General features: G+C 37.7%; 1 protein-coding gene across 1 annotated transcript in view; it reads left to right on the top strand.

Moving 5' to 3' along the window:
* The window catches only part of cadm2b (cell adhesion molecule 2b), a 151,750-nt gene extending 137,019 nt beyond the window's left edge, over positions 1 to 14,731 (top strand). Inside the window, exons 6-11 of the mRNA XM_062419075.1 lie at positions 3,135 to 3,293; positions 3,589 to 3,679; positions 3,863 to 4,041; positions 9,031 to 9,057; positions 14,376 to 14,498; positions 14,613 to 14,731. Of these exons, the coding sequence (XP_062275059.1) occupies positions 3,135 to 3,293; positions 3,589 to 3,679; positions 3,863 to 4,041; positions 9,031 to 9,057; positions 14,376 to 14,498; positions 14,613 to 14,731 (698 nt within the window). The remainder of the gene's footprint in view (positions 1 to 3,134; positions 3,294 to 3,588; positions 3,680 to 3,862; positions 4,042 to 9,030; positions 9,058 to 14,375; positions 14,499 to 14,612) is intronic.
* The last annotated feature ends 229 nt before the right edge of the window (positions 14,732 to 14,960 follow it).

Here is a 14,960-nt window from a genome sequence, read left to right as displayed (position 1 = left end):
CCAATGTACCCTTTTCCACAACAAGTTTAATTTCAGTGGATGTGTGTGGGAGAGTTTTTACATGGTGTCCATTTTTAACTTCTTTAGAAGATATGGAGCAGTATTTAAGGAGCCATGAATGCTGGATTTAATTAAAGCAAGGAGGTGAATGGAGTAGAGAAGGGTTTTAAAAGTTTGACAGCTTGAGATGATTGGCTCACGAAATTTGTCTTAAAAATCTAATTGGTTTAACTTTAAAAAAAAGAGTGTACACCCTCAGTGAGCTGACATGGAAGCAGGAACAGAAAGAGAGAGAGAGAGACACTAAAGTAAGCATGTAGATAGTCTCTCTCATTGAACTTTCGCAAAGCTTCATTATTTGGTTTCAGCATCTGTAACAATGTTAACTGACATCTAAAGTTACAACAGCACTTGGACAACACCATTTTGAAACAGTGTTATCCTGGTGACTCTAGTCAGCCAAGTTGTGTGCTGTAAATACAATGTGGTACAGTACAGATAGGTGTAAACTTGTGTTGGTGATTGAACCCAACCATGGATCTACCAGCAGAGCAGTTATTAGCATATTCTTTATGCCTCTGTCCCCTCCGACCACCAAACATCAAAATACAAAATGTGCTAGAATGTTCATTAAGGATAAAGAAGGTCCAAATGTAAAATTATAGACCCTGACAACTGCTAAATGAGGCAAAAACATGTTTCTCATGAATATGAGTTTATACTTAAAGAGCTTTCAACAAGCAAATTAATTGAGAATTAGGTCAAAGAATAAAGAAAAAGAAGGAACGAGAAAAGAGAAAAGAGAAAAGAGAAAAGAGAAAAGAGAAAAGAGAAAAGGAAATTTCTCAAAACATTTAGGCTGTAATTATTGGTCAGCAGGCAGCATGTTGCAAACTGTGTTGTGCAGGAGATTCTGGTGTTCAAGAGGCACAGTTTGAAGTTCTTGCAAGTCTAAAAAATGAACATGCTGCTATTGGAGAATGCCTCTGATGCCTTCATGAAATAAACAAAGGCTCTAATTATCATGTACTTATTCCTTCAAGGCTGATGACAGCTTGACCCACTGAACATTAAACAATAAATAATCTGAAGGGAAGCTAACATTTAAGTCACCCAAACCATACCCTAATATTACACTTATGAAACTATTATATTTCTGCACTTAAATTTCTGATAAAATCAGATCTAGTCTCTGAAGCTCCTACTTGCTAAAACAGACACAGATGTGGTGAGAGGAAAGAGGAACAGGAGCACCCTCAGTTGCCTGAATTTAGATCGACTTTGGCTCTTGGGGTTTTGGTTCAAAGCAGGTGCACTTGGGCACATTCACATTCTTACGAAAGCTGCCTCTGCTTGCTCTCTGGCGATGCTAGAAGCCACCTTGAAACAGATTGACAGCTTCTCTGTGGTAGCTCTGATGCTGCAGGCAACTTGAAGAATGAGAGGAAAAGCTGGAGAGATTTGTGTTTGGCACCACAGAGGCACTTCCTCTTTGCCACTTTGAACTTAAGGGCAAAATGCAATGCATTTGACTTTCCTGTTTGCTAAAACGATATGTAATGTTCGAAGTTTTTTTGTCAAAATGATCTTCTTCTTAAGGCATTCATCAATAAAATTGGGTTGTCCTGTAGGTCAGCGAGGTTAGAAGTAAAATTGTGATTTTATTTTCTTCCTCCTCCTCTCATAGTTATTATATCCCCCTCCTACAACTACTTTCAGTTTAAACATTTGCAGTACTACTGTGTCATGCATTCAAAAAAGTAACCAGCATTACTAACCCATATAAATCAAGTCCAGTATGTCATACATTTTCAAATGAGCTAACGTATTCCCAGAATGTATTGCTGGACCTCTTGTAGACCATTACCCAGACATTTTTTAACATCATGTCAGACATTTTAGTGCTGTTAAACAGGATATTTTACCACATTTTAATGTTTGAATCCAAACCATAACCTTTCCCTAACCTTAATGAAGCAGTTTTTGTGCCTAAATCTAACCATTTTAACCCAAACCATGGGAAGGACTGGCTTAACACCTGCAAGCAAAAACATTCCTCCATTTTGAAACAATATAGTTTAGTATAGAAAGCTGTATAAAGCTGTTTTGGCAGTCATAGTGGAAATAGTGCTTCCACTGGAAAGTCCAATAAAATATTATTCCCCTGGCACATGACAAAATCAAAGAGAATCCGTGGAGTGGAACAAATCGAACAGATCTGCCTCAAAATGATGATGATATGGATGATCTAGGTTTCATTGCAATGGGTGTTTAGCATTTAATAGACTGGGGATGTGCTGAGCATGTGTGACTGTGAGTGTATTTGTGAGTGAAGGAGTGGAGGGAGTACATACATAGGAATAGATTGACTGAGGTTTGCACTGGATGGTGGGAAGTCCAGAGGAGGTGAGGGCAGAGGTTGTAGTGAAAAGTCTACAGTGAAATGTCATTGAGGCCATTGTCAGGTAAATGCCTTTGTCCGTTTTGCTTTGATGAGGGGCAATAGCCTTGCACAGCTGTGTCAGAACAAAGTGACACTACCACACAAGCCGTTGACAGGAGAAGACAGAAAACTACAAAGAAGTGCTTCCAGTTAAGAAGCATCTCTAAATGAAGACAGAGTAATAAGGCTGGGGAGAATAGAAAGACAAATCAGGATCTGCAGCTGTGTATAGAGTGAATGTTTGGGCATGAAATTAAGACAAAGGAGAGAACAGAAAGGAGAGGTGTGACTACAACTACGGAAATCCTCTCCATACTGCCGGGGGAATGTGCTCCTGTTTGTGTTGACTGGGATGTTTGAGAGATGGTCCTGAAGGAGCAAACACACCCAACCAACCGAGTCAACGCTCACTGCTCTCCCCTCCGTATTCACTCTACTTTGACTTGACTTTCAAAGGCCAAGGATTCTCTCCCTCAAAGGAGATGCAGAGAAAAACAACAACACTGCAGCTGTCTATGTCAGAACACAACTTGAAATAAAATGCATGTTTCTCACATTTTAGTTATAATGCTAGCTGCTTTCTCTTCGAAATTATTTTTTGCACGAACTTCCTGCACAAAAGCAAGAACTGTTCCCCAATAATATTAGTTATACAAGTACATTTTTTTTTTCATTTTCTGACTCTCTACAGGCACCAAGGAGGTGAATGCCACAGGAAAATCATTCACAGTGAGGAGTTCCCTCCAGTTCAATGTGGACAGAGGAGATGACGGAGACGCCTACACCTGCAGCGTGGAGCATGTGTCTCTGTCCAATCCTTACCAGACAACTGAGGTCCTGGAGGTCCACTGTGAGTGCAGTCATACACACCCTGCAAAGCTGGATTAGGTTTAAGATTAGCATTGAGAAGAAATACTAGAATTGAGATTACATTTATGTCTGCAGGTTTAGCTTTGCATTGGCTCAGGATTAGTGCCGGATTAGTTTGCAGGTAAGGGATTAGTACCAAAGCAGAACAGGGATATGGGCTAGAGCTAAGAGCTGCCCAATGGGTAAAGAGCTAACTACTGTTGTACTTTGTCGGTATTCGAGTTAAAACCTACAGTGATGTCATAGCTTTGGATTTTTTTGTCTCTTCTTCACAGATGCTCCCTACCTGAAGATCACACATTCACTGGTGATTCCACAGGAAGGGCAATACTTCAAACTGGAGTGTGATTCCATAGGCAACCCAATGTAATTTATTTACAACTTCAATTTAGTGGCAATTACTGGCATGACAATATGAAGAAATTGAACTTGAAATGTGATTCCTCTTCATTACAGAATATAATTTTCAAGAGTAATACTGCAGTACTGCAGCAAAATAAACTGAGAAAATATTACCAACAGTATTGTCTGTTTTTTTTCTTTTTCTAGACCTGAACCAGTATTCTGGTCTAAAGATGGAGGAGAGCTGCCAGACATTGAGCGTATGATCGTGGAGGGCAGAGAACTAACTATCACCACACTAAATAAAACAGATAATGGCACGTACCGCTGCGAGGCCAGCAACCACCTCGGGACCAGCAGTGCTGAATATATACTCTTTGTATATGGTGGGTACTTCAGTAAGGGCTAATCTTGTATTATGGATGATCAGTTTTGCTGTTGCTTCATATTCAGTGCTTGGCAGTGTACTTGCTGCACTTGCATTGTGTGCTATTTTAAAGATGATTGGTGCTCATTACAAAGATACAATGCCAGCAGAAGGTTTGTCAGTCTGGCAGCTTAACCTAAAGAGGTATGATTTGCAGACGGTGCATGTTATGATAAAAAAAGGGTCTAAAATCAAAAAACATAATAAGAAAAGCAATAATATATTCAGCACCATCTCCTCGAATTACAGTCTTTCTGTCAGATTATCTGCCACTCATAATGACTGTTGAAGACATTGTCATGATTGCCCCCTTGGGGAACATGTTACAGAAGCTTTGTTTTACCAGTTTTATGTGAAAAGTAGATTGTGGACAGGTAACTGAGACATCTGAGACTTCTAATTCCTTGAGTGATGTTCCAACTTTTTGGCTATAGAGCCTGGGCGCAATGTTAATTTTCTTAGATTTCAAGAATTTAACTGACCCCGCCAGTGTGTTTGCAACTTTTATCTCCTTAACTAAAATCATGTTTACATTGGCTGACCATTGTTGGTGCTGCTGTACAGTTTTAGATTTTTAAATTCAAAATTTTTGTATTATCATATGAGGCAGCCATTTATTTCCATATAATACGAAAATCACTCAAATAATCAGTTGGTTGACTGAGTTTTGTAACATACAACAATGAATATCAAGTCTGCATGATCTTTGGTTGGTACTACATTATTGTGGTGTGATCATGTAGATTAAGTGCTAATTTATTTGAAAATGTCCAATGCTTGACCTCACACTGTAATGATATTGTAACTTTGACAATCATTCATGTAGACTTGATGCTCATCTAGACTTTACACAATTAGAGCAAGTTTAAATAACCTGCTTCTTGATTTTCTTACACTGGAAATTACTGGAAAACTGGCACAAATGCAAATCTCTGAAATTTAGCAACATGGACTGCACATATACATCGCTTTTCAACTTTGGTAGGATAAAACGCTTTTGACAATTTGCATCTCATTTACACATTCACACCCACACACCAATGCACACACACTATTCAAGGCACATTGCATCATTGTGGTCACAGCAATACAGATTCAGTGTCTTGCTCCAGACCACTTTGACATGTAGATCGAACCACCAACGCTGCAGTTAATGGATGACCTGCCTTGGTACCATGGAGGATAACCCGGTTTATCTTACTGTACTCTGTACATATTGCTGCATAGGTTTAGCGTTTGGACTTTCTCTATGAGGAAACAGAAAAAAAAGTGTTAAGGATGCAGAATTTAGCTTCCGAGTACCGCCTGGAGGAGAGATAAGTTAATCCCGAGACAGTGGATGGGCTGAGAGAATAAAGACAGCATGGTGCAGGAAACGGATCATTAAGGCCTCTGCAGCACATGTTTAAAGCGTTGATCAAATACAGCCAAGTAAAAATACAAAACAAGGACAGCATATTAAAATTCAACATGGATTTATATGTTTCCATTTTTGCCAATTAAACAGTCCCACACGAGAGTGCAGTGTGTTTGGGAGGAACTTATTACAGCTCAGACACTGGACTTATTTAAGCTCACAAGCACTTAGTGGATGCACAGCAGCTTCTTTGTTTGATTTTAAAGGCAGAGGCTTTTGAGCAGAAAAAGCCCATCACTGAGGGAAAAAAACAAGGGAAAAGGAGGATGACACATTCGTCCTTTCAGCTTTTGTTATCTCAGTTTTTTTCTTTCATCATGCTCATTGAACAGGGGAAGGCAGCGATGTCAGGCTAGTCCATATCATCCTGTCATATCTGTGCGCCATTTTCTGGACAAAAGTTTCATTCCTCCTATTTAAGTCAGAAAGCCTTCTCTTTATCATTTCAAATCAAAAAGAAACATTGAAATTGGTTGGATTAGCGTTATTAGAGTTATATGTGTCAGGGAGCTGTGTCTCACTTTTTGTTAGATTAACCGAGGAAATAGCAAAAACTGATGACCCTCAGCAGTCCTCTCACACTCAATACAAAGTCCTGGTTACTAGGGAAAGATGAAAAATTGAGTTGAGTGGGTAAAAGATGTGCAAGACAGGTTCATTTCCACTGATGATGACAGTCATTCTTCAGAGTGACATCATGTCTGGCTGAATACTTAACGGGTCTCTTTGGATCATCTCAGCCTCGAAGCCTAATTTGCTAATGACAGGAGAGCTGAGAAGCAATAAATGTCATCACTCCGCCGCAATTTATCACCATCTGCAATTATGCTACTTAATACACAGTATTAAATAAATAGAGGAAACACAGTATATGATAATTACTCTGTCTGAGATGTTAGAGAAATGGTAGTATATATATATATACTAGTTTGGTTAAATACAGTTGGGAAATGTCTGCACCTGCCTGTAAATCTTCTGCCCCGCTTCTTACCTCTTACCCTCACATTTCACTACATTTTCATCTTAACAAGCATGATACATGATGGATGTGGATTCTGTATGTGTGGCCCATTTATCTACCAATCAGATTAACTCAGATAACTTAACAGATATAAGAAATATGAGTCCTTCTTGTATGACTCATCCTTTGCTCAAAGATATTCCTGAAAGAATTTACTCATTCACAGCTTGAGTCATTTGTGCTACTGATGTATTTTATCATCTATTTATTTTTTTGTTGTTTTGCCTGTATTCACTCAGGTGAAAGCCCAGAATTAACCCACTGCACTAACCATGCGCAGTAATTGATTGGTGCTGTTTGATTTTCCTGTAAGTTTTCTCATGTTGAGCCCCCCCCCCCCATTAAGAGGTTTGTTTTTGCTCCCTGTTGTTCCTCTTTTCATTTAGCAGACATCATCACCTTAGTGCCTCCAACTTCAGCTCCCCTGCCTCCCTCTCTAGCCTCCATTCTTCCACTCTGCTAATGCCAACATTCCCCCATCAGGCATAGGCAATCACAACTGTGCTCACAGGTATGCCTGCACCCCCCCCCCCCCCCCCCCCCCCCCCCCCAAAAAAAAAAAAAAAAAAACCCTGGCCCCGCCTTAACGCTCCATGCATTCACAAATATGACACTGAACACACAGTTGATGATTGATGAGCTAACAACAAGGCTTTGAGCTAGAAAATAGAATTGTTTTACTGGATGAATCCAACAGTTGTTTTATTTTTTTGTCTTCTCTTTCTAATCTATTTTTTTACAAAGCATTGCTATCCTCCTCGCATTTTTATTACTGTCACTGATAATTTTTAATATAAGCTGATATTGTCAGTGGTCAGTTTCCACACAAGATAGTTGATTTATTTAACCACCCGTTTGGCAGGAGCAGAAATAAAAATGGAATTTTGTTGCTGCTTAAAGCAAGCATTAAGAACACATGCAATTATGCTTGAATAATATTTAGTAAAATCCCATTCTCTGTGTTTATGAGCTCATCTCTTCTAATAGAATTACTGTAGTAGTGTACTGTGTATGACTTTGCTATACTGAGTCACAATAGCACTCTTAAGGAAAAAAACAAGTGAAATTGCCAACAAAAAAAAGCTTTTCTTTTGTGGTGGGATTTTTGGATGTGCCTCATTTGGATTATCAACCCACAAACCTTAAAATGTAAGGATTTTGAGTCTCATAAAAGGGAGGCTAACACAAACACAACATACATAAGCCATGAATTCACTTTTCTGAGCAACTTTTTTCCCCAATGTTACAAGTTTAAGTATCAAAGTGACCATTTTTTCACACTCTTGCATACCCTCATTGAGGATTTGCAATACATATCCCTTCTTGGAAATGTAAGGTGTACATGATGTGACATTATTTGGTACCACTTTCTGATAAGGCACCTTTTTAAAGTGATAATAAGCATTAATGAATGGCTTAATAAATGATATATTAATGTTTTACAAATAATTCATAATCCATTAATAATAATATCTTTTGAAAATGATTGAAGTCTGTAGTTATACATCTTTACAAGTCATTGGTAAAGAGTTAGGATTTCACATTTGCTAAGTCCAGGTGTCAACTACATCAAAGCCACTGATGAGAATAATTAGTCTACAGTAATTAATCTTAATAAACTGTTAATAAATTGATTTACACCTGAATGCCCAGGTGGTTAAATAGTACACAAGAGGTGTTTTGCTGAAGAATTAGATAAAGCAAATGTTATAGTGGTATAAAAAGGAGGGGTTTTAACAACCCTGGCATCCCACAAAGTATGCATATCAATGGCTTCTGAATGATTTATAAATCATATGTAAATTATTTAAAAAGTACTATTAGCCATTACTTAATTTTATAAACCCCTTATTAATTAATTAAGGGTGTCTTATCAGAAAGCGGTACCCATTATTTAGTGATTGCTAAATTTCCAGGTGTACGTGAATGTGTTACCACTGAATGTTTGAAAATTCATTAGAAGTCCAAAAGGGATTGCATGTTTTCAGTATTAAGAGGTCGGTTTCAAAAATATGTTTTCTCACTTACTATTGGTATCTAGCTATGCAGGTAGTTTTGGTTTAATTTGCTCAAGGTTTGAGATGTCTGTCTGAAACTGTTGTTTTCATAGGCAACTAAAAAAAATCAGTTGATAGGCGTTCTTAATATTAGAGACATATCTCAAAATCTGGACAGTTTAAGCTACAACTAACTGCCTGACCACATACAATTAGTGATACGTGAGAAAATATTGTTTGTAATTCAGTCAGTTACACACCAAAAATCTATAGTATGTAAGCCTTTATTTTTCATCTTGTCCTTGTCAATGGTTCTCCAATTAGGCATGCATTTGGCTCTGACAGCAAGCCATGTTCTCCGTCACGTCTGCAAGCTGTTGAAGTAAATTTAAAAAGAAAATGGATCATGCTAATTTCTCATGTTTCCTTTGAACTTTCTGGTCACCTTTTTATCATGGTGTTGTTCCCCTCGTCTTCCCTTACTGCTGTCACTGTCTGCAACCATGGCAACAGCCAAAGACTTTCCAGGGCCCACAACAGGTAAATATCCCACTAGACGATCATTGCAAGCCAGCTTTACAGTGTGTGATGCTGGATCTGGATCTGGGTCAGGACACATCACGGCCTCCACCCAGCATGAGCCAAACCATCACCATGCATGGATGCTCACTCTGCTGACGCGTGCCACTTTCTCTCCAGCCATGTCACAGGCTGCATAAGTTATCACACAATATGTTCCTGGTTTGGTTTGTCTTTGCAAAATGAAATAGATGACTATATCTGAGTAGAGCTGGGCTGGAGATTGTATCTGTGCCAGGGTGTAAACATTTGATTCTGGATCTTGTGGTTACAGCAGAAATGAAAGGACAGGTCCAACTTTTTATCTTTCACATTTCTGATCATATAGTTACTATATGAAAGATTTGTTTTCACAGCATTTCTTTGGTCAAGTTCATGATTGAATCTATGTACACCACATCCTGCTTTGTTCCTTTGTAGCTTTTTATTTTGAGATGTTTTATTTCCTATACATTTTTTCATAAAGGTTAAAATACTTGCTGTTGGAGACAGGATTGAATCAGGACTCCTATTTAACATTGTATTTATGTAACTAAACCATATGAGACAAAATAAGGCTGACTGAGTCACTGATGTCCTTGTGTGCTGTCTTTAGCCTTCCTTTTTTGTGACAGTGCGTGTGTACTGTGTCATCTCAGTCTTTCAAGAAAGATGTTCTAATTTTTGCAACCACTTTGATTGTTGTTGTTCTCTGCAGCTGATGCTAGGAGTGACACAAAAATAAACAGTTTATTTACGCATGATTTAAAGCTCAAAATTCTGGTTGGACAAGAATAAATACTGAATAGTCATTTACTCACTCTGTAAGGCGAAAGCATAACAGGTAGGTTGTGTTCAGCCGACAAGTTCAGAAGCCATGCAGCAATAGCAATTCAGCTTGTCTCATTCCTGTGAGCACTGTACACCAACTGAGTGTGATATGAAAATTGCTTATGCCCCTTGTTGACAGTGGAATCACATGTACAAATCATTATATCCATCGACATGCAACCAAAGTTGAGTTTATTCAACTGTTATACCAAAACAATTATTGCTTAAAAGTCTGAAGTGTCTGCTAGTGAATCCCTGAAAAAACAGCAACATGGTGGTTCTAATCTGCATGGTGTGAAATGAACTGCATGTTTCACAAATTCATCTTTTTTTTAATGCCCCACACTTTGGGGTTTCTGAAAATGATGGTTGCATTCTGTTAACAGAGGTGTATAACGAGGTTTGCAGGAACATCCCGCCGTCATTTCCCAGGGTCACTTTGCAAAACTGAGCACAAGCCATAGCCATTCATCAGCTTGAGATAATGAGAGCACATGAGGTGCACAGTAAAGACACATCCACTTACAGTTTATTGCAGGACAGACACAAAGGCATGCTCCTACCTGGGAAACCTTCAGCACGCTCTCTGCCCCAGTGGATGTCTCATGTTAAATAAGACTTTTTTTTCTTTCTTTTTCTTTTTTTTTTTTTTGAACCTGTTCCTCAGCGGCAGTAAGTGGCAGCGTGCAAGGGGAAAACAAATGATAGTGTCACTCAAGGCTTTGGAAAAAGCCTAAAACATCACTCAAAGCTAGACTTCAGTGTTGTTGCAGCATGTCGCTTTGCTAATGCCATGTTTTTTAATTGTGGAGAGATTTGTGGTATTTCATTTACTTCTTTTATACCCCAATTCAAGTATTTCAAAGTATGGAGCACAAAAAATGACATAAGTATAAATAAATAATAAACATTAGATTTTTGAAAAATTGAAAAAAGAGCATCATTAAATTAATGTATTGATTGTCTTTTCTACATTTCCATAAATGATCTTATTTATCGTGATCTACTAATCTTATCTTTTTCATTTATTGCTATATTTCTAAGTTTATTTATCTCTGTATTCCTTCATTTATTTGTGTATTTTTACATTTATTTATTTATGTATTTACACATTTCTTCATTTATTTACTTCTGTATTAACTCCTATAACTGCTATTACTACCTTGGCTTGACCACAGCAGACATGGGACAACAGCTGTTTCTAAAGGAGGACACTAGTATAAATCTTACTTTGATTAACTACCAGCATTTTTGAACCTGGGGATGGAGCTTTTGATGATTGGTCTTACAGATGGTGTCGGCCCTTCTTTGCTTTTTTCGGTAAGTTAATCATTGTCATCAGCTAATCTGTGTTAGCTAGCTAAGCCTAGCCTATTATAAAACTTACAGCCTGGTATGACAATATTTAGTCATAAAATTTGATTTGGAGTTAGCATAAGTGTACTCAATAGTATTAAAGTATTAAACTTACAAAATCATGTTTTTAAGGGGACCTATCATGCTAATTTCCAGCAGGAAATTTTTATTTTGGAACTCCACCAGAGCAGCTTTGCATGATACAAGGTTAACGCACTCCTTCTTATTCTGACCCTTTATGCAGCCCCTCAGTTCAGCCTCTGTCTTTTAACAGGCAGTTTCAGCTCCTGTCTCTTAAAGGGGCCCCCTCAGCCCAATCTGATCTGATTGGCCAGCCTAAGGAGGCCTAGTGAGGAGTATCAGAGTCATGTTAAGTTGCTGCTGATAAAAGTTCAACACTTCCAGTTTTTGCTGCTTCATGTTAAAAGCTTTTAAATGAGTAAATAACTTTTTTATTGTGAAGAATGTATAAGAAATGAAATATGTTCATTGCTGAATTAGCAGAGCTGAAAGTAGAGAGAAATGTTGGAAACTGAGTATTCAGAGCAGTCTGAAGACAGTGCTTTCTGCTCACATGGATTACTTATTTGTGCATTTATGTGACACTTTGGCCATTATGGACATTTGATATGGTAACATTATAGGACTGAAAATAAGGAAAGACATAATAGGTCCCCCTTTAATTTAAATCTTAAAATTATTAGCCAGCCATTAAAATATAAACTACATAGTCAAAGGACAGACTGAAGAAGCATCTGTTCAGCGTGAAGAACAATGAATTAATGAACTTTGGTTTACTATGAAGTGACAAGAATAATCACAAAAAACAAAGGAGGACAGTTAGTTATCTTTTGTATTTAGTGGTCAAATACAGTATACTTACATTGATCTCAAACTGATCTATGTACAATTAATTTACACCTGTGATTGTATTGTATTTACAGAAGCAGCCTGTGCCACAGCCTCTGCAGGGTGCAGACGATGGAGACAAGTCCAGTATGGACAGCAGACTCGCTACTGTTCATGTTCACTCTGTCACCGTCTTTGTAGAGATTGTAGAGACAAAAGTTTGAACATTCATAGAAATCATAAACATTCATATGTTAGTAATGTACTTGTTAAAAATGAAAAAGAGAACATTGTCCTCACTTGCTCAATAAAGATACTTTTTGATAAATATGTTTCAATCACTGACCTTAAGTGACCTGGCTGGGATTCTTCTCTTTTTTCTCAGTATGAATGTGAAATATATAATTTCACACATGTATTTGTGTGTAATGTACAGTAACAATATTAAAGCCAATGTAATAAAAGGCCTGGAGACTCGTCATCATGCAATTATTACATTTTTGCTTGATGTGGATATTTATAGCATTAGATCATCTTCAGAAAAAATACAAATCATTTATGTTCAGGTTCTCTGCAACTATGTTTACACAAAATTGTACCCATAAGTTCTCTATGTCCCATTGAACACTTAAATACAGATTGTGTATAATGTGAAAGAAAAAATACCAGATCAGAATTGTATAGAATAAAAGTTTATTGTACAAAAGGAGCATGTGAAGTATTACACTAATGTTCAGCAGCCACAGCCTAACCCCTGGATGCTTCTGTCTGAAACAACAGAACAAGCTGAGCTCCCATGAACACACCAACGCAGGGTGCCATCACACTGTCGAGAGGATGATATTCATCTAAGTAACAGTTGCTGGATGTCCTGCCGCTCCTGCTTCAGTCCTGCATCAAGCTTCACTCTCTTCAGGCATCCCATGTTGTTGCTGTGGTCACTCACTGTGATGCAGCTCTGCCCCTCGCTGTAGGGTGTCAGTCTGTTGATAGACAGAAGTACAAGACAAGATGTCTCAAAGTTTAGATATTATATATTTAATGTAGAAACTGTTATAACTGTTCATGAGTAAAACATATTCTAAAATACCCTTTAGCAAGCTGTGGAGTAAGTCTGAATTATTGTTAAGTTATATAGTGTCAAATTACAGTCAAACTTAATATTTTTTAGGAAGCTACAATAATCTGGTGGATTGTGAATTTATAGATGTGAATTGACAGTAAACTACTGGACATAAAATAACAAGAAGTTACTAACAGGGATTCACTAATGCTAAATCTGAGCTGGTTAACTTGTGTGTGTTACAGGAGGAAAATGAAGCTCTGTTTTAAACTGGTGCAGGGGGTTACTTGTGAAAATATCTAAAACAGTAGTGAGCATGTTATTGTCATTGTGGTGTTAGCTCAGGTTGCATTAGCTCGTCTATCTCTGAACTTCACTGCAATAACTTGTGTTTATGCTGCCTTGCTTTAAACTTCTCAATGGACTTCACTGACGTTAAACATTGCATACAAAATGCTATAAATATCTGCATGTGTAAGCATTTTCTACACAATACAGAAACAATTTGGATCATACATAACCACGTTGTCAATCTTTCTATACAGTCTGTTCTTGTATTTAACAGGTTAGCTAACATGTGTCATGTATATTTGATAGTCGTATGCTTCTGTCTGGTTCACCCAGCTGACCACTCCCCTGCTTTAGACTGATGTAAGGACCACACATTCAACTAACACACAGACACAGAAATACAGAAATAAATAAATGTAGAAATACAAAAATATCCTAAATAACAGAAATGTAGAAATAAATTCAACACATTAATATATGTATTTGCCTTTTTATTATGAAAATGTATATATTTATTTATTTATCATTCATTCATTTATGCTTATGTCATTTTGTGCTCTTATCAAAGCAGCAATGTCAGGTTGCTGTAAATATGGAAGAAGCTCATATGGGACTATTCTTTTTTTTGCAAGACTAAGAGAATAAGTATCTGGATTCTGGAGTTTTTTGTTTTTTTAATTTACTAATGCAAAGGAAGAGAAAATCTTGCAGGTGTTGATGGTATCAACTAATATTATGCACTTTCCACTTTTCCTTCCATCTCTCTCTCTCCCTCTCTCTCTCTCTCTCTCTCTCTCTCTCTCTCTCTCTCTCTCTCTCTCTCTCTCTCTCTCTCTCTCTCTCTCTCTCTCTTTCTCTCTCTCTCTCTCTCTCTCTCTCTCTCTCTCTTTCTCTCTCTCTGTCGGTTCAGATCCTAATGCTTTAGGACAACAGGGACCTGACCATGCTTTAATCGGTGGCGTTGTTGCAGTCGTGGTCTTTATCACCTTGTGTTTGATAATAGTTCTTGGACGATATCTAGCCAGACATAAAGGTAAGAGAGGTCACTTGCACTCCCATGAATAACAATTTTCTTGTTTGGAGTAGATGTATATGTCTAGCAATTTTCAGTAGGTGAATAACTTGCTGTGGCTCTGCTTGTCCACAGGGACATATCTAACACATGAGGCCAAAGGAGCAGAAGACGCTCCTGATGCAGACACAGCTATCATCAATGCCGAGGGAAACCATGTGCATGCAGAGGAAAAGAAAGAGTACTTTATTTAGACTTTTTTGCTTTGTTTCATGATAACTTTTGACAGCAGACATGCAATTTTAAGCTGCCTCAGTGTCACTATACATGATCTGTTTTACTTTCTTTATTATATTTTGTTCTCTCTAGAAAGCTCATGCTTGGATTTGCTTGTTTTCAAAGCATTTTCTGACGGTATAGCCTTCTCCTTTTGTTATCATTGTGAACCATGTACAATTTTGGATTCTTTTCATTTCAGTTTTC

The sequence above is a fragment of the Scomber scombrus genome, chromosome 5 (genome assembly GCF_963691925.1).
Source record: "Scomber scombrus chromosome 5, fScoSco1.1, whole genome shotgun sequence".
Taxonomy (NCBI): Eukaryota; Metazoa; Chordata; class Actinopteri; order Scombriformes; family Scombridae; genus Scomber; species Scomber scombrus.
The sequence above is the reverse complement of the archived record's forward strand: the minus strand, read 5'-3'. Positions and strand labels throughout refer to the sequence as shown.